We start from the raw sequence: 21,024 nt of genomic DNA, 5'->3' as shown, positions 1-21,024 counted from the left end.
TAGCTATGCACTGATCCAGGGCTGGGGGGTGTGGCACTCTGCGACCCTCCCTCTCCCTCTCCCTCTCCCTTTGCTTCTGGAGTGGTTACATAACATAACTCAATACCACCACCACCATCACCATCCAGCCGGTAGATGGACCGACTCTAATACAATCATAGCACTGAGCTGTTGTGCACGTGTGAAGTGTGTGTGTGCAAAATGTTTGTGTGACTCTCTCTCTCTCTCTCTGCCTCTTTCTCTGTATCGCTCTCTCCCTGTGTCACGCCCCCCTCCCCATCGCTCATCCCGGTCCTCTCATAGGTCCTCTGCAAAGGTAACGGAGAGACCGGGGGCTTTATAAAGATCCACTTAGTTCACTTCGGCCTCGCTGCTCGGTTCATTTCTTTCTTCGGTCCTTTTCTTGTTTCCGCACCGCTCGAAGCAAAAATGCCCAGCAAGAGGAAGAAGAACAAGCGTCGCATGAGGAGAGTGGTAAGTAGTTAGCAGGCGCACTTTTACCCCCCACCATGTTGTTATTATCAGTCCCTTCGACTTCATCAGTGACTGTTTTGATCATTTGTGATGGTTATTTTTTAAATTCATCGTGTCTATTCATTGGGGAAAAAAAGAAATAAAAACTTCTTTTTGTTCACTCAACGCTTTGTTTCCTGATTGCTGGAATAAAAACACTGCTAAAATATTTTTTTGCGAGCTGCACCTTGTGATCAGATTGGCTCAACAGAAAGGTGACAAAAACTGACCTGATATATATTTTTTTGATTATCAGTGGGACAACTCGTGTGTTAATTGTGTTAGTGTCGATCATGAGCTATTGGACTGCGTGTACTCACACTGTGTTGTTGATTTTCTGGTGACGCGCTCCTCCGCAGCCAGGAGCGCTCCAAGCTCCGTGCGTAAAATCTCGCAGGAGTCTGTAATAAAAATCGGCCTGTGGAGATTAGATCGAAGTTATACAGTGAGTTACAGCTGCAAAGACACTCGAGGTGCTTCTGCCTGTAGTTCGAGGTACAAGAGACAAAGAAGCTTGTCCTTCTACTGGTTTAACTCCTGCGCCATGTGCGCACTGATGTGTGAAATTGCAAAAAATGCGGAGATGGAGATTCAAGTTTATGTTTTCCTGTGGTTTATTGTCATTAATCGTGATGATGAGACACATTTAAAAACTAAAAAATGAAAAAAAAAAAAGTTCTACCATAGACCCCCATCCCTCGTGCACACACACACTTACAGCACACTTAGGGCCTATAGGGGATACACTATGTTGTTCATTATGATGCAACTCAACGTGCTGACACAGCAGCGTCGATGACATGATACTTGACATGTGTGGCTCCATCCCTCTTAGGTAACATGAAAAAAATTTCACTTCTGAACATTCAGTGCCCAAAGCGACAGAGTGGGTGTGGCAGAGAGGGGAGGGGTGTATGATGAGTGAGAAAGTAACACAGAAGCTCCAGTTTCTCAGAGGGCAAAGGTTATAGGCCTACTCAGTCCTCAAACACTCTTTGTCTTTTACTGCCAAGTTGTTTTATGTGTGTTTTTATTCTCTAAATTAATTTTAAAAACAGTCACTGGCTTAAAGTCTCTGTTAAATCCCAGTGCTTCAGCTCTGATTCCACTTCTGAGTATGGAGCATTCTTCCTCCACCCCCACCCTCCCTTAAGTGTCTGGCTGGCCGGCCAGTCCGTGACTCTGAACACCACACAACTGTATTTGGTAGTGTGTTGACCGGAGGAATGTCTTGCCTTAGTTTTTGCCAGACTGGAGCCTGCACAGCCTCTCTCTACTTGTGACACTCTGCGATAAAAATGGCACCTGAAGTCAGTTACTGTTTTGGTGTTATCACAACTTCCCTCAGAGATATCAGAGAGATATCAGAGCTCAGGGAGGGAGGGGAGGAGCTGACGGACACTTGAAGACGTCAGGCCGAGTGCTTCTCTTTGGCCACACATGTTTGCTTTGATAAATCGTGCTTCCCTCCGAGGATGGCTGAGCCTCCTTAATGCTACCTGCAGGATCACTGCTATCAACTTTGATTAATTGAGATTTATATATATCTCTCTCTGTGTGGTGGTGAGGTTTGGACTGGAGACAGCGAGCTTTTTGCGGGGCAAAGACAAGGGAGGGGTTGTTTTGACGGTGGCTAGCTGGACAGGCGTAGACATATGCACCTACACACACACAAGCTCTGCTGGCTTACAGCACCGGTCCAGCACTGTGAATGCCGGCACTGGCTGTCGGCCTAACAAAAGCATTTTCGGCGAGTGATTGTAACCTGATTATAACCTGATTATAATGTGATTAGGCCCACTGTCTGGCCCGCGGGGCACCCATCAGTGCTGCTGACTCGCACGGTTTCCCTTCCCGCTTCACCAGACCTGTCAGGACGGCTCTGATTCAACTTATTAGCACCCATTATCTAACTAGCTTTTGCTGGGCCCACTCCCAGTTGCTCTGCCCCTCCCTCCAGTGGTCTGGGTTCCTAAAACCTCCATTAAAGCCCGAGGGGGTTTTGTCCGGAGCTGAAAAACATTTTGGACCTGGCCGGGATGGCATGCATGGTATTCTTGCAGACAGAAATGTGCTCAAACGAAGCGCAGCCTGACAACACGTCGAGGGCCTCAGTTGCATTCAGACCCCTGAAAGTCACATTTTGGCCTGTTGTTGTTCTGCAGTCTCAGCTGTTTGGAGCCTCTGTGCCTTTAAAATCTCATTTGTTTGAGAGCAAATACCACCCTAAACTCACTGGGACTGGGTTTTAGTTTAATTGCACTTGGTAATTTGCAATAATTAACCAAATAAATGCTGTTGTAATGACAAGATCCATCCAGTAACTGTGAGGATTTGGTGTCTCTTCCTCTTTGCAGCAAGCTCAGAGGAGAGCCCTCGAAGAGCAGCACGCATCCAACCCTCCCGTCAAAGCCAGCCCGGGGATCGCAGCAAGTGTGCCCCCTTCAGCAACCCCAAAGAAGGCGGCTAAAACTAAAGCACCAGCTCCACAGAAGATCCCAGAAAAGATCCCAGAGAAGATCCCAGAAAAGAAGATCCCAGAGAAGAAGATCCCAGAGAAGATCCCAGAGCCCGTACCCATCGCTGTCCCCGTCGTTGTCCCCATCGTTGAGCCCATCGTTGAGCCCCCTCCCAAAGCAGAACCAAAACCAGTGGTGAAAGAACCTGTCCCAGAACTTGTCCCAGAGCCCGTCCCAGTCAAAGAAACAGAAGCAGAAGCACCAGAGCCCGAGGTTGTGGTGCCGGAACAGACTCCAGCAGAAGTCCAGGTCGAAGTCCCAGCGCCGGTCACTGAAGAAGCACCAGTCGTCGTCGAGACCCCACCAGCGGCGCCCCCTGTAGTCGAAGCCGTTGCTGCTCCTGAACCTGTCATTCCTGAAACAGAACCAGAGCCAGTGCCTGAGGTAAGATTATTACAAAATCCTTATTATTACGAAACTTTCCAGGAATATTTTATCTTTGATGTCGGCGAAATCACCTCTGACATTCTGCAACATCTCACCAAGCTGGTTCCTTGGCAGGCGAGCTGGGTTCAGTATGTTCCTTCATATAAACTGCACGAAGTTGCCAATTTTACTCTATACTTGTTTGTCAGATTTTGGAGAAATGAGCGACACTTTGTGCGGGCTGTTTGCGTGCAGTATATAGTTTGTGTGTGTGTGTGTGTGAGTTTGGCCTTTGTGAACAGTTTGGGCCTTTTTTTAGATGCTCTTTTGGTCAAAATGTGCTACAGCTCGGTCCTTATGGGAGAAAGGAGGTGGAAGTGGTGGTGGTGGTGGTGATGGTGGGGGTGGGAGGCCGAGGGAACAACATGTTCCATTTAGCAAAGAGGTGGAAAGTGGGAGAGGGATTGTGGGCTACATCAGCTGGAGACTGGGCAGAGCTTTTTCATCACCTATATCAAAACTGCCTGCTCCAATAAGCACACATCCTTCTTTTTTTACCTCCCTCATTTCTAATGTATGGGTCAGTTTGAAGTCTAGTAATCTAAAAGAATATGGAATAATAAAAGAAAGCCTTTCTGTCTGTCCATTATGTCTAAAGAAGTGCGTGATTTTTTGTTTTGTACAATACTCTTTGTCTATATTCACCACCAAATAAAAACACAATATACGTATATTCATTGCAAAGTTAAAAAAAATGGTGATCTTAGTTTTTTTGCTCAAGCATCATATTGGGAACAGAATGTTCTGTCTGAGCCTGTAGACTGCAGGCGATGTGGAGACACACACACACACACACACAGGAGCTGCACACTGCACATACATGTGTACGTCAAATCTACTAATCTACTACACACGCACACACGCACACACACACATGCACATGCTTGTTTTCACAGCTATCTTTGTTCCTTCGCCCCAGTCCCTCATCTTACCCATTGCAACTATAAAAACCTAAATTAAACCCAAACCTTAACCTCGACCTTAAACCTAATTCTAAACTTGTGGCGGTCAGCATTTTGGTCCCCAGGAAACTCATAGACCCCACATATATAGTAAAACAAACACACTCACACACACACACACACACACATCCCCCCCAAATTCATCGTCTTGGCTCCCAATAACTGAGGCCTGACCACATATGGCGCACATGCATGTGCTCACATGTGTGTAAGCGTGCACGTGGGACACAGGCCCGGTGTAAGAGGAGACAGGAGCTGTTATCAGAGGGATAGTCAGCCAGTTGCACAGTAACAGCCGGACAGTCGCATAGATGTCACTTCACTGCAGGTTTGGGTTGTGACCTTTAATCTCCAAGTGTGGCTCTACCCACTGATCTATACGGGGCCAGTAAAGATTCCTCTATAGGGTTAGGGGGGGACTTCCCATCATTGTGCATTCGTCAAGTATCCACCCCCCCCCCCCCCCCAGGCGTTTCGTCCCTACCTCCCTCCGTCCCTCCCCTCTGTCCTTCGCTCCTTCCCCCTCATCCTCCTATCCACACGTCTCTCTTTCTCTCCCCTTCCTCCCCTTCCTTGCTCACATTTTGTCAGCTCCTTCACTGCTTGCAGATGTGCCAGACTCAGCTGAGAAACAGAAACACACACACACACAGACACTTTTGTTCTTTTGCAAAGACCGAGAATCAGTCAGAGCAGCAGAGTCCAGTTGCACACAACACCTTTTTTTTTTCTTCCTCTCAGATTTTGACTTTGTGAAACTTTTGCGAAAACCTTGAGCTTTTTTTAGTAAGCGGTTAAAACTCGCTATATACGCTCACACATGATAGGACCAGATTTGGCATAAATGGGGCTCGTGTTCAGCTGGCTTTGGGGCCAAAAAGACGTGGCCCCGCAACTTCTAGATGCCGCCACGACGGACAGTCAGGTGAGTATATGAGCCCACCACCACCACCACCACCACCACCGCTGCTGCTCACTCTGAAGACCCCTCTGAATGTGCTTCATTTTGCTGTGGCCTATAGTGACGGAGGGTGCGGCTCCTGCTGAGGCTGAACATTTTGTACCAGCTTGCTCCCTCTGAACTCCTGCAGCCCTCCTCCTCCTCCTCCTCCTCCTCCTCCTCCCTTCTGTCCCTCACAGTTTTCCCTTGTAAAAAAATTTGCTCTACCTCCTCACCCTCCCTGCCCTCCCTCTCTTGTCTCTCCTTTCTCCCTCCTCTCATCACCCTCCTCCTCTCTTCTCCTCCTATGAACCCTTAATAACTGCTTTCATCAGCACATGCACACATCCATCCATCCATGTGTCTTCCTTTTATTGTTAGCTCCCTATACTGGGAGCACTGGGAGGAGACTATATAGGCTGAAGAAGGTGGGATATTGAGTTTAACGTCGGGCCCGCGGGGGGTACATCTGCTTGTCGACACGTGTGTAGTTTAGCCTTTGGTATTTGAGGGGTGAAGAGGAGCTTACAGACAGCTGTCACAACCTTTTTAAAGTCTCTGACGAATCTCCAGTGAAAGGACGACTCTGGGAACATTCCCCCCTTCACTCTGCTCACAATGAAAACAGCAAATGATCCGTGATCGTTTTTTCTTTTTTTCCCTTTTTTTTCTGTGATCACATCTGACATTTAGCCGCAGAGAGAAATTTAGTAGCAGAGGACAAAGATGTGTGAAGCGATACTTATTTCAGACTTAGTTGGAAAAATGATCACCTCGTGGCAAAACATGGGCCCCATGGCCGTCGTCAGCCATACATCACACACACACGCACACACACCTACACACACATGTATATGACCCCTCCTCCCCACATCTCCTTGTAACTTTTATGGGTTTGTTTTGTGAGACACTGTGGAGCGTCAGGAGCTGAACCAGTCAACATTTTGCACAGAGAACAGTCAAAATGTCTCCTCTTTTGTTTTGCATCTATTTAACAACTCCCATTTCATTCTAAGGAGGATTTCACAAAGCCAAATACATATATACGTTTTATCTGTAGTTTTGTCTGTAAAAAATCTGTTTTTGCTAAATAGTTCCTCTAAACTCTTGACCAGTTTTCAGAGATCCTGAAAAAACTTAGATAATAGTCTTTACATATGTGTGAGTGTAAAAAGTTAGTTGGAACACAGAGTTCAGTGCATTTAGGTACACTGTGTCTTTATTGTTGTGTTTAAATTAAGCTGCTCCTGGATCAGCTTCGGTTTGCGCTAAATTTGTCTTTTTGTAGGACTTGTGGTGCAGGATCTGTGTGCAGATCAGTTTTGTACAGAGTGTTCTGGTGGTGGGACAGTCTATACAGTGTGTGTGTGTGCATATGTGTGCTTTACCATCAAGCAAAGGAAGGCCTATAATCTAGCTCCCTCCCCTCCCTCCTCCTGTCTCTCTCCTATACCCCCCAACCACCCTATATACTATCCTATACAAGCCTATAGCTGGTTTATATATTTGCACTTCTTTACTACATGAGCACGTTTGTCTACTTTTTACTGCTTTTGTCCATTAGTCGTGTAAAATCCTGCAGGATTGGATTCCTCACCTTGTTTTGTGCATGCAACTTTTTTTTCCCTTTTTTTTTTTTTGGCCTCGTCCAGTCACGACAGCAGCAGTGGCACACGCAGCCTGCTCTATAGACCTCATGCTCTGGACTTGTCCTACATTGAAGAAGAGATGCTACAAAACAGAATAAATAATTTATGATGAACGTTTACAATATTTATGTGCCCCGCCCTGTGATTGCCACTAAGACTCAACACACATGGCTGCACAGTGGGCACACATCAGGGGCCAGTTCGCTGACTGCCAGCTGGAGCACAAGACTGCAAAAAACAACAACAAAAAGAGTTATTATAAAGAAATATCAATATATCTGTCTGGGAAATACATATTTCTGTGAATAATACTAATGTAATGTTACAGAAAGTTGCTCACGGACACTTCAGCAGTGCTTTAACTTCTCTCTCCTCTCTCCCTATATGAAACCTGAACAGATAGCAAAAGATCTAATTAAAGATGTGTTTTTTTTAAATATATATAATTTGAGTGTTTAATGACGACAAATGATTTAATGAGGCAAATATTTCATTTTCTGAACCTGAGGTGGATTTTCAGAGCAGGGAGAGAAGAGGGCGTAACAGCCTCCCATTATGCAATTGGTTGTAACATTCCCGTAGATTGTATAATGTTCCTCCCCCATCTCCCCAACCACAGCTATACTCACTCACACACACACACACAAAGTATATTCAAGGGAGAGGGAGAGAGTGTGTGTATGTATGTATGTGTGTGTGTGCGCGCGTGTGTTTTCATTCTCATCCTGGCAAACGTTTCCTGTTTTGGACGCAGTAAACCTGTTAAGAGCCTCACTGGGTTTTCACCCGGAGGCCATCGCAGCTATACAGTTTGGTTTGTTGTGCGGAAGATCAGTTTCGCTCTGGGCACTTTTTTTTTTTCTTTTTTTAGGACAGCTGTTTGTGCCTCTCCTAATGCTCATGAGAAAACGAAAAAACCCACAAAAAATGTTTTAAATTGCTTGTAAATTGTGATTTTTTGTGTGTGTTTTTTTAATGAGGCACTTTTTTTTGGCCAACTGTTTATGATTGTCTTGCTGACTCGTGAATAAACGCACATTCTCTTTCCATTATAGGTCACACCCCCAGCTGAGGCTCCAGTGGCAGCTCCTGCTGAGACTGAGGTAAAACAAACCTGATATTTGCACATGAACACACACACTACACACTACACACTCACTCAACCCCCTTTTCTGTCCCCCAAACCTCAACGTGTTCAGGCAGTATACGTTTGCAGTGTGAGCTGGAGGCAGGTAACACGGGTGTGAATGAGTTCAAGTGGAGCATAACTCAACCTGACACTTTTCAAAAGCTTTGATTTTTTGGAAAAGGGGACATTGCAGAGACAACTCGACGTGTTTTTAAAGAGGCTCTGTGTGGAGCGGAGTTACACGTTTTTCAACAGGAAGCAGAGTGTTGGTGCTGCAGTGTGTGATTTACTGCACAGCTCCTCTCAGGCTCCTATGGAAAATGGTTAAAAAAAACAAAAACAAATCCCACAACGCCAAAAAGAATCTGCCGTAACTTTTCCAAGACAACTGAAAAAGAGATGATGAAAAAAAAAACACTTAAAAAAAAAAAGCACAGAAGAAAGCGTTCATGGAGAAGAACGATCAAAACTTTTCTCAGTGTATGGGCCGTTTCTGCTGTCACCAGTAATACAGCGGGGGAAGTGACGGCTTACGTCAAAACAAGAGTATCTCAGAGTTTCCACACTTGTGTTTTATAAGTTTACGGCAGCAAAAGCAGAAACCGGACAAAAGACAAAGCTTTCAATGGAAACTGCAGCTTCACACCTAATGAATTAGAACCACACCAGCCTCGGGTCTTTTTCCCTTTAATAACACAGCTCTCACATCACAGTCAGGCAAACAAACAACAGCAACAAAGAAACATCTGTTTTATGAGTGGCATTGATCTGCAAACACCTCAGTATAGTACAGTTCAGTATAGAACAGTACAGTACAGTACACACCTATAGTACAGGAGAAACGACAGCGACAACTTTCAGTTCAGTCTGATCTTTATTAGATTAGAAGAGAGAAACAAACACTGATTAAACTAATAGTAAGGAACTGATAGGATGGATGGATGGATGGATGGATGGATGGATGGATGGATGGACGGATGATGGATGGATGGATGGATGGATGGATGGATAGACGGATGATGGATGGACGGACGGACGGATGGATGGTTGGATGGAGGAATGGGCATATGGATGGATGGATGGATGGACGGACGGACGGACGGACGGACGGACGGACGGACGGACGGAGGAATGGGCATATGGATGGATGGATGGATGGATGGATGGATGGATGGATGGATGGACGGACGGACGGACGGATGGATGGAGGAATGGGCATATGGATGGATGGATGGATGGATGGATGGATGGATGGATGGATGGATGGATGAACAGACAGACTGGTGGACAGACAGATGGATGATTGGATGGACGGACGGATGGATGGATCAATCGATTGATCAATGAAATTGGACAATGCGATAGATAGATGGATTATTGGATGGATGGATGGATGGATGGATTTTCAAACTATCTTGAGGTCACAAACTCATAAATTAAGATGATTGAAGGTAAACATCATTTGTAAGAAATAAAAAAAACAATAATAATCAATAATATTAAATAAGTTTAGTAAGTTAGTTATAAGTTAAAGGTACAATATGTAAGAAATCTAAAGCAACTGGCCGTAAAATCCTCTTCGTATGTCACAGAGACTCAGGAATAATGTTCATATAACATGATGAACTCACCAACAACAATAGTACAGCCAGAGTATTTGCATTAAAAATCTTTTTTTGCAGACTGCAAATCATGTTTATGTTTTGAATTTACGTGTTTACATGTTGCGCCACCTAGCCCTCTCTCCCAGTCACGGCGGCGTCAGTGGCATTTCAGCCTCAGTCTGCTTCCACTGAGCTGCCGCTACGACTGGGAGAAAAAACGAGATCACTGTGTTTTGAATTTGACTGCAGTAGGCTAACCGTTTTTGGCCACATTCTTACAGTACATATGGCACCTTTAAGTAACCTGGTCTCTCATCTCCTCCCATGTGAACTCTTCCTCATCCGTCCATCCAATGATCAACTTATCCATCCGTATAATGTGTCATAAATGAACACTTTGTCTATCTGTGTTTCTCCAGGTGCAGTCAGTTGACACAACAACAACCACACCCACACCCACAGAGACAGAACAGGTGAGGCGGAGCGTGTTTTTTTTTTTTTTTTTTTACATCTGCATGATATTACATCATCATCCTGGATGTTACATCAGTGTGTGTTGCATGTCGCATGGTTTCTGTTTAACGTGTGCCGTGTCGTTGGTTTTTGCATGTGCAGACGCTCGATGTCTGCGAGCCAGAGACTGAAGTGGAGGCTGAGGCCTTGGCAGAGGAGGAGGAGGTCACAGTGACTGAGGAGGTGAAGCTGGAGGCAGAGGTCGAGGTGCTGGTGGTGCAGCAGGAGCAGGAGGAGCAGGAGGAGGAGCAGGAGGAGGTGGAAGTGGCAGAAGTCACAGAGGAAATCACAATAGCACCAGAGCCGCCTGTAACTGAAGCCGCAGAGGAGCCAGCGGCGGTGGTGGAGACGCACACGAGCGAGCAGGTTTCCGCCGAGCCAGAAGCCGCTGAGGCCGAGGTGGTGACGGAGACGGTGACGGAGACGCCGGTGGAGCTGGTGGAGTCGGTGGAGGAGGTTGTCACGGGGACAACTGAGCCGGAGCAGGTGGCCGAGGAGGTCGTCAGTCTTGAAGCTCCAGTTGTGGAGGAAGAGGAAGAGGACGAAGCGGAAGTGGAGGTGTTGGCTGAAGAAAGTGCACCTGCAGTTCCTGCTGAGCCCGTTACTGTTGCAGAGGTGCCACAACGATAAAAATACTCAACTCTTCCCTCTCTTTTTTTGATTTTCCTCCTCTCCAATAATTTCTTCTTTTTTTTAAAACGTTGTTCTGGTGTGATCATTTGTTGCATGTGGTTTTGATGTTTTATGTCATTTGCATGATTTCTTTTCAAAATCTAATCTAATAGAAAACACAGCTAATGTTACATTTGTTGTGTTTACACCAGGACACTCCTGTCCAGACTGAGGAAGTCCCAGTGGTGAGTTTTTTTTTTCTTTCCCCCCTCCCATTAGAAGATTTTAATACATTTTACTCACTTCCTTTCTTTTGGATTTTCATATAACTTTAACACAGAGCAGGACGGTAACATTGTATAAATATGTTGTCTCACCAGGTGCCAGACGCAGTCCCAGAGGCCCCGGTAGTAGAAGCTGAAGCTCCTGTAACTGAAGTCAAAGAGGTAAAAATGAATGTAATCCTTAATGTTGTGTGAGAATTAAACAATGTAATAGATGATCCACAAATACTGTAGGGGACCATAGTTATGCTGTAGTTGTGCTTTTACTCATGAACCAATCTGTGTTTTCTTTCCTCTCTTTTGGCTCCTGCTGTCCAGGATGTTGCCGACACACTCGTTGATGACTTTGTTGTCACAGAACCAGTGTCGGAGGTGGAGGTCGCCATAGCTGAGTCTGTTGTCCAGCAGGTGAGGACGACACAAACTAGGATTTATGAATGGACTTTTTGGAATTATTATATCACATCAAACAACAAAACTTTTCTATAAGTCACACAAACCAGCCCTTTTTATTGGTGTCCTGCATCTGTAATTTACAGCTGGAAACAGATTGTTCGCTTATTTTGGATCTTGGAATATAGCTTTATAATTGGGAGGCACTTTTTGCAATTTTAATACTTTTATGCCAGTACTTAAGATGCTCAAACGACACCAACATTGCCATGTTTAATAACTGTTATTATGACAGTGACAATAAAGTACTGAATTTAATTGAATCTGAGGTGTTTTGAACTGCAGTGTGATGAAGGCCTGTGGCCACCAGGGGGCAGACTGTGGCAAACAAATGTCACAGTAAAACTAGTCCACTGTCAAATCTGTGTTATCATTCCTGTGACAAAATCAGGTTTAATTATAGATATTTATTTTCTCTGCCGCCTGTAGGAAGCCGTGGCCACGCCTGACATCCCCAGCACCCAGTCAGAACAAGTTGATGTGACCCCTGCTGCCCCCGAACCCGAACCTGAGCCTGAACCTGCACCTGCACCTGCACCTGCTGTTGTTGCCGCTGCAGTGGAAATGATCGTTGTGAGTTATTGTCTCAGCGGCTGACGTCATATACTGCAGTACATGTGAAAACACACACACACACATGGACTCACTCAACCTTTCTCTTTCTTTCTCCATCTTTCCCTCCCAGGATGCTACTGCTGAGATGCAGACGTGTGTGGATGTGCTGTCAGAAGAGCCCAAGTCAGAAATCTGTGACATGCCGTGTCAGATGCAGCTCGCTGTGGAGTCTGTGCAGCTCAACTCAATGGTAAAGGAAGTGAATTAAAAAGACACACAGGGGGGGCACAGTGATAGAAAAGGAGGAGCAAGTGCCACATTAATTCACTCGTGAAGCTGTGTGATCTTACTTACTTGATCTGATGTGTTCTGGTGCTCAGGAGATGTCAGTGGAGGCGGCGTTGAACGGACACATTGTTCCAGAGGTTTCCATCGAGGGCTAGATCCACACCACGCAGCTCTGAAGACCTTTTTATTGTCTCTGTAAGAGCCTCGCAATATTACACCAGCAACTTATCGCACACATGATCTCTCATATCGTCGCTCTTCAGCCTGGAGCAGCCCACTAACCGTTCTTCTTTTTTGTGTCTTTCAGATTCCCCTTGGGTCATTTGGAGGACTCCTATCTTTAAAGGGAGTCAACCAGTTGACCTTTTTTTTATTATTATTATTTTTTTTAGGGCTTATACGACAGAACCGGCAGGAAATCGAAGGAACATCCACACTTTGAAGTGCCTTTCCTGCCGTGATTCCTGTCAAAACACCAAACCAGATGTCAACATGCCAAAAAAAAAGAGAAAAAAGAAAAAAAAAATTCCTGCTGCATTCAAATGGATGCAGCAGGACGGACTAAGACTCGTCAGACGTAGAAACAAACACATTGTGTCTCCTTTTTAATCTGTATTTCTCTCCGAGGGCATGTACAGTGACTTTGCATCAGCAGTGGAAGCAGACGTTGTCGAGAGGTGGAGATTTCCCTGAAACGAGATGAAGGGCAGCGCCTGGTATTTCCTCACACGTCCTCATCTCTCCAGAACATCTGCCTCCACACTGCAGACACTCAATGCATGTGAATACTGTAGCATCCGTGAAAAAGTGGCTATAGTCTGTGTACTCTGGCCTGTGTTCGTACTCGTGAGGGAGGGAGATGTTTTTTCTGTTGTTTCTTCTTTTTTTTTTCCTTTGGATTCACATCTTAAACATCACGGCTTCAGCTCGAGAGGCTCTTTCTTTACTCAGAGCCAGAGCTTCATCAACCTTTCACCACGGCCTCGGCCTCTGTCCTCCGGTTCTCCTCACTGCCTCCACTAAGTGCCAAACCTTACGTTTTAGTCTGACGTTAAAACACTTCCCAAAGCTAAGAGTTTTAGGTTTTTTTTACGGCTCCAGTGGCCTCTGGAGAACAGCGCATATGAAGGGGACGAACTCAGAGGTTGTTACTTTTTTTTGTGTGTGTGTCTCTCTCTTTTTTTTTTTTCCTTCACTTTCTCCTTTTTTAAGTCGTTTTTGTATAGACCGTTATGATGCGCTACAGTTTTGTGCTCAAAGTCTCTGGAGGGAAAATGTGATGTGATGTCATGTGATGAGGATCAATCGCAGGCTGTTTGATGGGTCTGACTTTAATCTTAACTTTGAAATAAAGCTGTAACTCATCGTGATGATGCCGGAGTTTGTGTTTTTATTCTTCATAGCCTTCTGTTGAAAAACAGAGGCAATGTGTCCTAGAGCTGGAGGGCAATAGACACAATTAGATGAGAAATGTAAAATAATAGAATACTGTATATAGTATACAATTTTTCCTGGCAAATATCAAAACGCTAACTCTGTAAATGATTCCTCTTTTTCTAATTTATCGTATTCCTGGTTCTGGCCTTGAGGCCGGATCAGACCTCATCCCTCCTCCGGGTTTCATTGCAGATCACCTGTGTAGTTCCTGTTTGATCCTGCAGACAAATAAAGAAATCAACACAGTTGCATGTTTCTAATGTGACCAGAGAATCTTTAAAAACATTTTTTTTATAATGACCTTAAAATAAAAAGACAATGAGACCAAAATATTTGCCTCAGATCAAAAGATTTTTAATCATTTGTTTTTGCATTGAAATCTACATTCATATTAGTATGATGTAATTTGGTTGAGTAAACACTGCCAATATGTTGTTTTTGCAATCCTCCCTCGTAATACTATGATCACACTGTCAACAAGAGTTTCAACTGAATTTCAAGCATCAGTTTCTTTATTTTTTATTCTTATTTTTCTGACTTAGGTTTACTGGCCCCTCACGTTGGAATTTTTTTAACAAAATGTCAAAATGCAAAAACAGAAGCGACAACTCCCGTTGTGCCCGTAAGAGGAAAAAAAAAAAGTAACAGAAAAGTAAAAAACAGAAAAGACAGACGGGACCGACAAATGATAAACACATAGCGCATAACAACAGAGAGGAGATATATATATATATATATATTTTGTAAAAGCACATTCTTGTCAATAATAGATGCTTTGGAATGAAAACAGCAACAAAGAGGCTCACTGTGATCAAACAACTGTCCCACTTGCACTCAGCACATTCCACTTATATATTATCTGATTTTTCTTTTTTTCACTTGTGCCATTACAATGCATGAATACAGGTCATTATCACCCCCAAACCCTCCAAAAAAAAGAGAAAAAAACAACAACATAATAATAATAATAATAAATATGAAAACAGGAGATTTGATTGGTCCATGAGGTAAAATGTGAAATGATAATAATAATTATTATTATTTAAAAAAATAATAATAAAGGGGAAAAGGTGGAAAGAAGACAAACAAATCCACAAAAAGAAAAAGTGAGGCTGAATAGGGGAAAAAAAACTAATGCAGAAAAGTGATTGCAGACAGAAAAGCATGATGTCATTATCTTCCCTCTAGGAACACAAACACACACACACACACACACACAGATTAACTTGCACACACCCAATCACACACCCATTCTCTCTCTCTCTCTCTCTCTCTCTCTCTAGTCTAGGGCGAAGCTCAATAACCAATCAGATGTCCAGGCTGTAACCTTAACAAAGCCACTTGATGGATGATAATATTCATATTTACAATGAAGTGATGATTAACTGACAAACAAACACAGAGTGAACCCAAGAAACAAACAAAAACAAACAAAAAAGAGTAAAACCAGGAGAAAACAGATTAATATTCTCTTTTCATTCCTTCACTTTTTCCATCTCCTCCTATGCACTGACGTTAAAAAAAAAAAAAAAAAGTCTACTGGGCGGGGTGGGGGGGGAAGGGGGGGTTACAGAGGCAAAGAGAGAGAGAGAGGGGGGGGTGGGGTCAAAGATGACGAAGATGCTCAACAGTTGTGAGATGAGACAGGTCGACTCTTCTCTGTTTCTGCTACAGGGAAAAGAGCACTTTGATAAAAAAGAGCCACCGCCCCCCTTTGGACTACCCTGGTTGGAAATCAAACACACCCACGCCCCACCCACCACCTCTAGTGTGTGTGTGTGTGTGTGTGTGTGTGTGTGGAGGGGGGCTCGGTGTGGGAGAGAGCATGCAGTCGGCTACACGGTGCAGCCCCCCCGAGTGGGTGGAAATTCAAAGAGCACTTCAAAAACAACAAACAAGACGGCCCCCGCTTGGGTTTATACAGGGTGGGAGGCAGGAGGGGAGTTGGTCGGGGGGTGGGGGGGGGCTCAGCAACAAGTTTGTTTTGTTGGAAGTTAGAAAGTTTAGGATGCAGGGGTGTTAACGCCGATCTGAGGAACCTGTGTGTGTGTGTGTGTAGCAATAACTGCAGTGGTAGAAGCAGCAGTAGTAGTGTTGAGCAGGCAACAGTCTCGTCCCTCTGGAGAGTAAAAGGCTCCAGAGACAAACCCAACTGAGACCCCCAACTCCCCCCAAACCCCTCCACCACAAAGAGGTGCAGCAGGAGCATTTCAAGTGTGTTACTGGGCGTCAGACAGGTCGGTTTTCGTTTTACAATCCTGCTTCTGCATTGAGGAATTCAGTTTTTTCTTGTTTTTCTTTTTGTCCGTCGGTTGCTGTGGCTGCGATGTTCAGTGTTTGCTGAGCGTCAGAGCTAAATTAGGTTTTTGCAATTTCCTTTTTTTCTTCTGAGTCGTCTAAAGGACTCGTTGTTTGCAAACATGCCAGGCCCCAAATGGCAAACTTACCAGCCACAGCATCTTATTAGTGTAGGATTATTACTTTTTTTTCTTCTCTCTCTCTCTTTTTTTTTTTTTTTTTTTTTTTTAAATCTGAACACCACTGCCATGATAATTGTTTTGGTGATTTTAAAAGTCCTTGTATCAACCGATTTCTTTCCCTCTTTGTCTTCTTCCTGTGATTGTCACCCAGTCCTCCCTCGTTTTGCAGCACCAATCAGGCAGTCGTACAGGTAGGCAGTGAACGATCACGACATTTAACCGGCGGTTCATGAACCAGTGAGGAGTTTCTCCTTTTTTTTTTTTTTTTTTTTAATACAGTCAGGCAATGAGGCAAAGAGTCTTTTTCCTTGACTGTAGAAACAGAAGAATGAAAAGAGGAGGAGGAGGAGGAGAAGAGGAAGAAGGAGGGAGTGAAGGGAATGGTAGAGAGGACACCTCTCAGAGGCTCTTTGCCCCCTAAGGCCCAATGTGGGCTCAGTCCTGTCTAATCTGGCCCAGTCTAACCCTTTTGTTTGGTTAGGCCAAATCCAGTCCAGTCTGGTCTGGTCTGGTCTAGCTGGGATCCAGACCAGGGTTTTTAGAAGAGTGCTTTGGATCCCTGGTTTTCAAACTCTGACCAGGCGTCGTTCAGCTCCATGAAGATCATTTTAGCATAATGTTCATAAGGCTTGCCTGTTGCCTGCAGAGAGAGGAGGAGGAGGAAGAGGAGGATACATGAGAACAGGAAAGATGCTGCTGCAGGAAGTAGCTCTGACAATAAAGTTTTTTTAAATTTTTGTTTTATTCCTGATAGGATAAATGCACGAGCTGTACGTGATTCTTTACCTTATCTGGATGGACCACCAGCACAGCCTTCCTGTAGTACTTCTTCACCTGGTCGGGCGTCACCAGGTCGGCCATGCCCACCGGCTTCCAGCGGGTCTCCCCCTCCCACAGCACCGTGTGCAGGGTCGACATCAGCGCTCGGATGTTTCGCTCCTTCCCCTCGATCCAGTCCAAGATCTGCAGCATTAAGAGCAAAAACAAGTCTTTACTATTTTTAACATGGGAAAAGGGCAAAAATATGGTGCCGTCATCTGGTTTGTTACGTCTACATTTCATCATCCTCTTAAAGGGATACTTCACCCCAAATCGATAATTCACCAATTTTCTATTCACCGTCATGTCAAGGAAGGCCAGGGTTTGGAGAACTTTCAGTCATCAAAATAATGGTGGCAGATAGTGATAGAAGCTGTGCCAGATTTGCTGCGAGGTGTTCTTCCGTGTTTACATCATACATCCAATGGTTTACAACGACGAACGAACATCTCGCAGCAAAATCTCGTGAATGCGCACAAAGATCAACAAAGCCAATGGGAGCTACTGCTACAACAAGGCTAAAAACAGAGATCACATACATTTTTTCCGAACAGCTTTTTCATGTGGCGGCTTCAGGACACTTGGGTCAGTACGGACGAGCAGTATGGAGGTATCTGAATGTTTCATAGTGTGTGTTTTGGACGATTCAAAAGTGAACTCTATCCGACGCCATTATATGAAAATCCGTTTCAGGCCAGACCCCCCCCCCCCCCCGGAACTCCAAAAGCGTTTTGATGACTCAGAAAGTTCTCCAAACCCTTCCTTGGCATGACAGTGAGTAGAAAATTGGTGAATTATTGATTTTGGGTGAAGTATCCCTTTAAAAGTTTATTTTGAATAGCGTGTGTGTTTTATACTGTGGATTATACGTATTTAGTTTGTTTGTTACCTGCAGCTTCAGTGGATCCATGTCTTTGGTGATCTCCTGTCTTCTCATTTCAGCGATGGTCCTCGGCCCCCTTCTATCAGGTCTGGAGCTGAAACCCTGAGTTGACAGCAGGTCTTCAAAATCATCCTGCTTCACCTTCGGCTTGGGGCCTTGCAGAAACAAAACAGAGAGACAGAGAATTTCAATAGGAATTAATGTAAATTATGTGAGAATGAATGAACAAATGCAAGCAGAGTCTGTTTCATGGGTGAGACTGAACTTGATTATTTCTGCACTTTTAGCATCAATACACCAATACAGAACAGATTTCAACATTATAAATATTACGATGACTTCTATTTGCAACAGCAGGTAAATCCCAGGGTTTATAACAAAATCGCATTTATTTGTTTCCATTAGTTTGGGAAAAATTCATGTCTCTCACCATATCCAGGCCCACGCACACCCCTCTCCTCTCTGCCGCCGATGACACTGGAGAAGTTGAGGTTGTAGTTGGGTTTGCCAGGCTGTGCGGCCGCAGGCTGAGGCGCTGAGGACGCTTTGGGTGCAGATCCAGATCCTGATCCAGATCCAGACCCTGATCCAGATCCAGATCCTGATCCCGACATCCAAGGTTTGCCCTGGGCTGAGGCAGGTCGTCCCGACTGCCAGGCCTGAGCTTGAGACTTAGCAGAGGAGGAAGCAGAGGAGGAGGAGGAGGAGGAGGAGGAAGGAGCCTTTGTGCTAAATGAAGGCCCAGAGAAGTTACCACTGGAGGAACCTGCAGGAGTCACACAAGAATAATAGTTAGTTACTTGGGATGAATTTAAAGGATAGTTCAACATTTTGGCAAATTGGCCCATTGCCATAATCCCTATAGTCATAGCAGTAGGTTTGTTACCTTTAATTGTTGGTGCAAGCTGTTTTTAGAACGGCGGAGCAGAGCCGCAAGCTGGTCAGAGCTACGCTACGGAGGCTAATGGGATTTCTTGGTTTCCCTCATCAAACTTATAAAATACACAATCCCACAACTCCAAAACGCTCGCGTGGCCTGCACATTCACCACGCTATGAGATAATAACGTAACGTTACGAGACAGAGTTGTTTTCGAGGCAAATTCATGCAAAACTGCTGATGCGGGTCAGGGGCAGTTTTTCGGCAAGTAGTCTCTGCATTTGCCTCGAAAACAACTTTGTTCTGTTATTATCTCATAGCGTGGTGAATGTGCAGGCCACAACTTGTCCACAAGAGCGTTTTGGAGTTGGTGGATTGTGTTGTATTTGATGAGTTCGATGAGGGAAACCAAGAAATCCCATGAGCCTCCGTAGCGTAGCTCTGAGCAGCTCGCAGCTCTGCTCCGCTGTTCTAAAAATAGCTTGCACTGACAATTAAAGGTAACGAACCTACTCCTAAAACTATAGGGATTATGGCAATGGGCCACTTTGCCAAAATGTTGAACTATCCCTTTAAAAGTTTATAAATTGAATGTTTCTCTTCCAATCTTATAACACTGCTTATTGTGAGTGCAGCATCATCATGTGCAACTGATTCTCACCCGGCAAAGTGGATCCAAGGTTTCCAAGGTCAGCAAAGGGATCAAAGGTCTGGGACTTGGCCTTTGACATTGACGACGCACCAGAACCTACAACCACAACAACAACAACAACAACACACAAGTTACATTTTTTGTTTTATTACTATTGTAGTTCCTAGAGCTCCAGCTAACAAAGCCCTACACGACGTTCCTTCCTCCACCCACCTGTGTTGGTGTAGTGGGGTTTGCTGGTGGTAGCGCTCATGCCTGTAGTGGTGCCAGCCGCCCAGCTGTCCCACCCCCCCAGCAGGTCTGGCTGGCTGGCTGATGACGTCATCTTAGGCGCATCATTTACTAGCTTATCTGTTAAGAAACAAATGTCAGAAGTGTCATTCATTCATTCAAGTTTCTTTAAACATAACATGTCAACAATCAAAGGCAGGTGAAAAGAGGAAAATGGTTTGTATGACCGGACAGTGTGGGGAGGTCATGTCATTATATTTCCAATGACAGTGACATCTGATGATATGTGTATAATACGTTTATTTATTATCATACTATAGTTACTATTTTACCTATTACCATACCTATTATAGTACCGTATTTTCCGGACTATAAGTCGCGCTTTTTTTAGTAGTTTGGCTGGCCATGCAACCTATATTTAGAAGCGAGCCCCGCTCCCGTTCCAAAGCACTCACGGTGGTCAGCCTCACAGGAGTGTCACGAAGCTGTCCCCGCTGCGGTCAGAGACCCGTACCCAGTGTTGGGTAGTAACGCGTTATTAGTAACGCCGTTACGTAACGCCGTTACTTTTTTCAGTAACTAATAACGTAACGCGTTGTTTTTTTAAAATCAGTAACTCCGTTACCGTTACCAGACGCTGCGTTACTCCGTTCCTTTTGGTGAGGTTTTACAGCGGCACACACTTCCCATAACATTCTAGCGATCAATAAAGTTTCATTGAATTGAAAGAAAGACAGAGCACACTGCAACACTGTGAAAAACACAGCGCTTGGTGGCCGCCCTCTAGCGTCCCACACGTAATCTAACACGCTCCATGAAGACTGAGGACTGGACAGGTCAGGGGCCAGGGCAGGGCATGACGGCGAGCTAAGCTAACGTTAGCTAACGTAGCATCCGAGAACAAAGCTGTGTGTCAGTTCAGGCTGCACCCCCTGAGTCACAGCGAGACACAAGCACCCACTCCAACCGAGCAGCAGCGGTTGGAGTCCGACAGACGGACTCCAATTATGACGCCTGAAACGGTAAACACAGAGTGATCACTCTGGGTAAACACAGCTGATCGATCGAAAGAAAATACCGCTGGAGTGAATTTAGTACTTTCCGTCATTAAACAGGTTCTTGAACGTAACTCGGTCAAAGTAGTATCCTCAAGATGTTTGCAGTTTTGTCATGCTGCTATAGCTACATGCTGACAT

General features: G+C 44.8%; 3 protein-coding genes across 9 annotated transcripts in view; 2 read left to right on the top strand and 1 right to left on the bottom strand.

Moving 5' to 3' along the window:
- The window catches only part of LOC310991559 (uncharacterized protein), a 134,937-nt gene that overhangs the window by 62,814 nt on the left and 51,099 nt on the right, over positions 1 to 21,024 (top strand). The gene's annotated exons all lie outside the window — the stretch shown is intronic.
- On the top strand, positions 380 to 13,600 carry LOC310991947 (uncharacterized protein). The gene is made up of 12 exons (XM_083979878.1): positions 380 to 474; positions 2,871 to 3,416; positions 8,065 to 8,112; positions 10,162 to 10,215; positions 10,358 to 10,870; positions 11,080 to 11,112; positions 11,248 to 11,313; positions 11,470 to 11,559; positions 12,034 to 12,177; positions 12,290 to 12,409; positions 12,540 to 12,642; positions 12,755 to 13,600. The coding sequence occupies exons 1-11, from the start codon at positions 430 to 432 to the stop codon at positions 12,600 to 12,602; spliced, it is 1,722 nt and encodes a 573-aa protein (XP_083836004.1). The 5' UTR covers positions 380 to 429; the 3' UTR covers positions 12,603 to 12,642; positions 12,755 to 13,600.
- Positions 16,359 to 21,024, bottom strand: part of gak (cyclin G associated kinase) — a 37,351-nt gene continuing 32,685 nt past the window's right edge. For all 7 annotated transcript variants that reach the window (XM_083979300.1, XM_083979301.1, XM_083979303.1 and 4 more), the window contains 6 exons: positions 19,811 to 19,948; positions 19,607 to 19,693; positions 18,497 to 18,832; positions 18,073 to 18,221; positions 17,151 to 17,327; positions 16,359 to 17,004 (listed from right to left, as the gene is read on the bottom strand). In XM_083979300.1, the coding sequence (XP_083835426.1) occupies positions 16,903 to 17,004; positions 17,151 to 17,327; positions 18,073 to 18,221; positions 18,497 to 18,832; positions 19,607 to 19,693; positions 19,811 to 19,948 (989 nt within the window). In that variant the 3' untranslated portion in view covers positions 16,359 to 16,902. The remainder of the gene's footprint in view (positions 17,005 to 17,150; positions 17,328 to 18,072; positions 18,222 to 18,496; positions 18,833 to 19,606; positions 19,694 to 19,810; positions 19,949 to 21,024) is intronic.

This window comes from Trachurus trachurus, assembly GCF_905171665.1.
Source record: "Trachurus trachurus genome assembly, chromosome: 9".
Taxonomy (NCBI): domain Eukaryota; kingdom Metazoa; phylum Chordata; class Actinopteri; order Carangiformes; family Carangidae; genus Trachurus; species Trachurus trachurus.
The sequence above is the reverse complement of the archived record's forward strand: the minus strand, read 5'-3'. Positions and strand labels throughout refer to the sequence as shown.

Excerpts from the sequence above, each read along its gene's own strand:
- LOC310991947 (XM_083979878.1), top strand. The coding sequence starts at position 430 with ATGCCCAGCAAGAGGAAGAAGAACAAGCGTCGCATGAGGAGAGTG. Across the intron at positions 3,417-8,064 it reads AACCAGAGCCAGTGCCTGAG|GTCACACCCCCAGCTGAGGC; the intron begins GTAAGATTATTA and ends TTTCCATTATAG. Across the intron at positions 11,113-11,247 it reads AGACTGAGGAAGTCCCAGTG|GTGCCAGACGCAGTCCCAGA; the intron begins GTGAGTTTTTTT and ends TTGTCTCACCAG.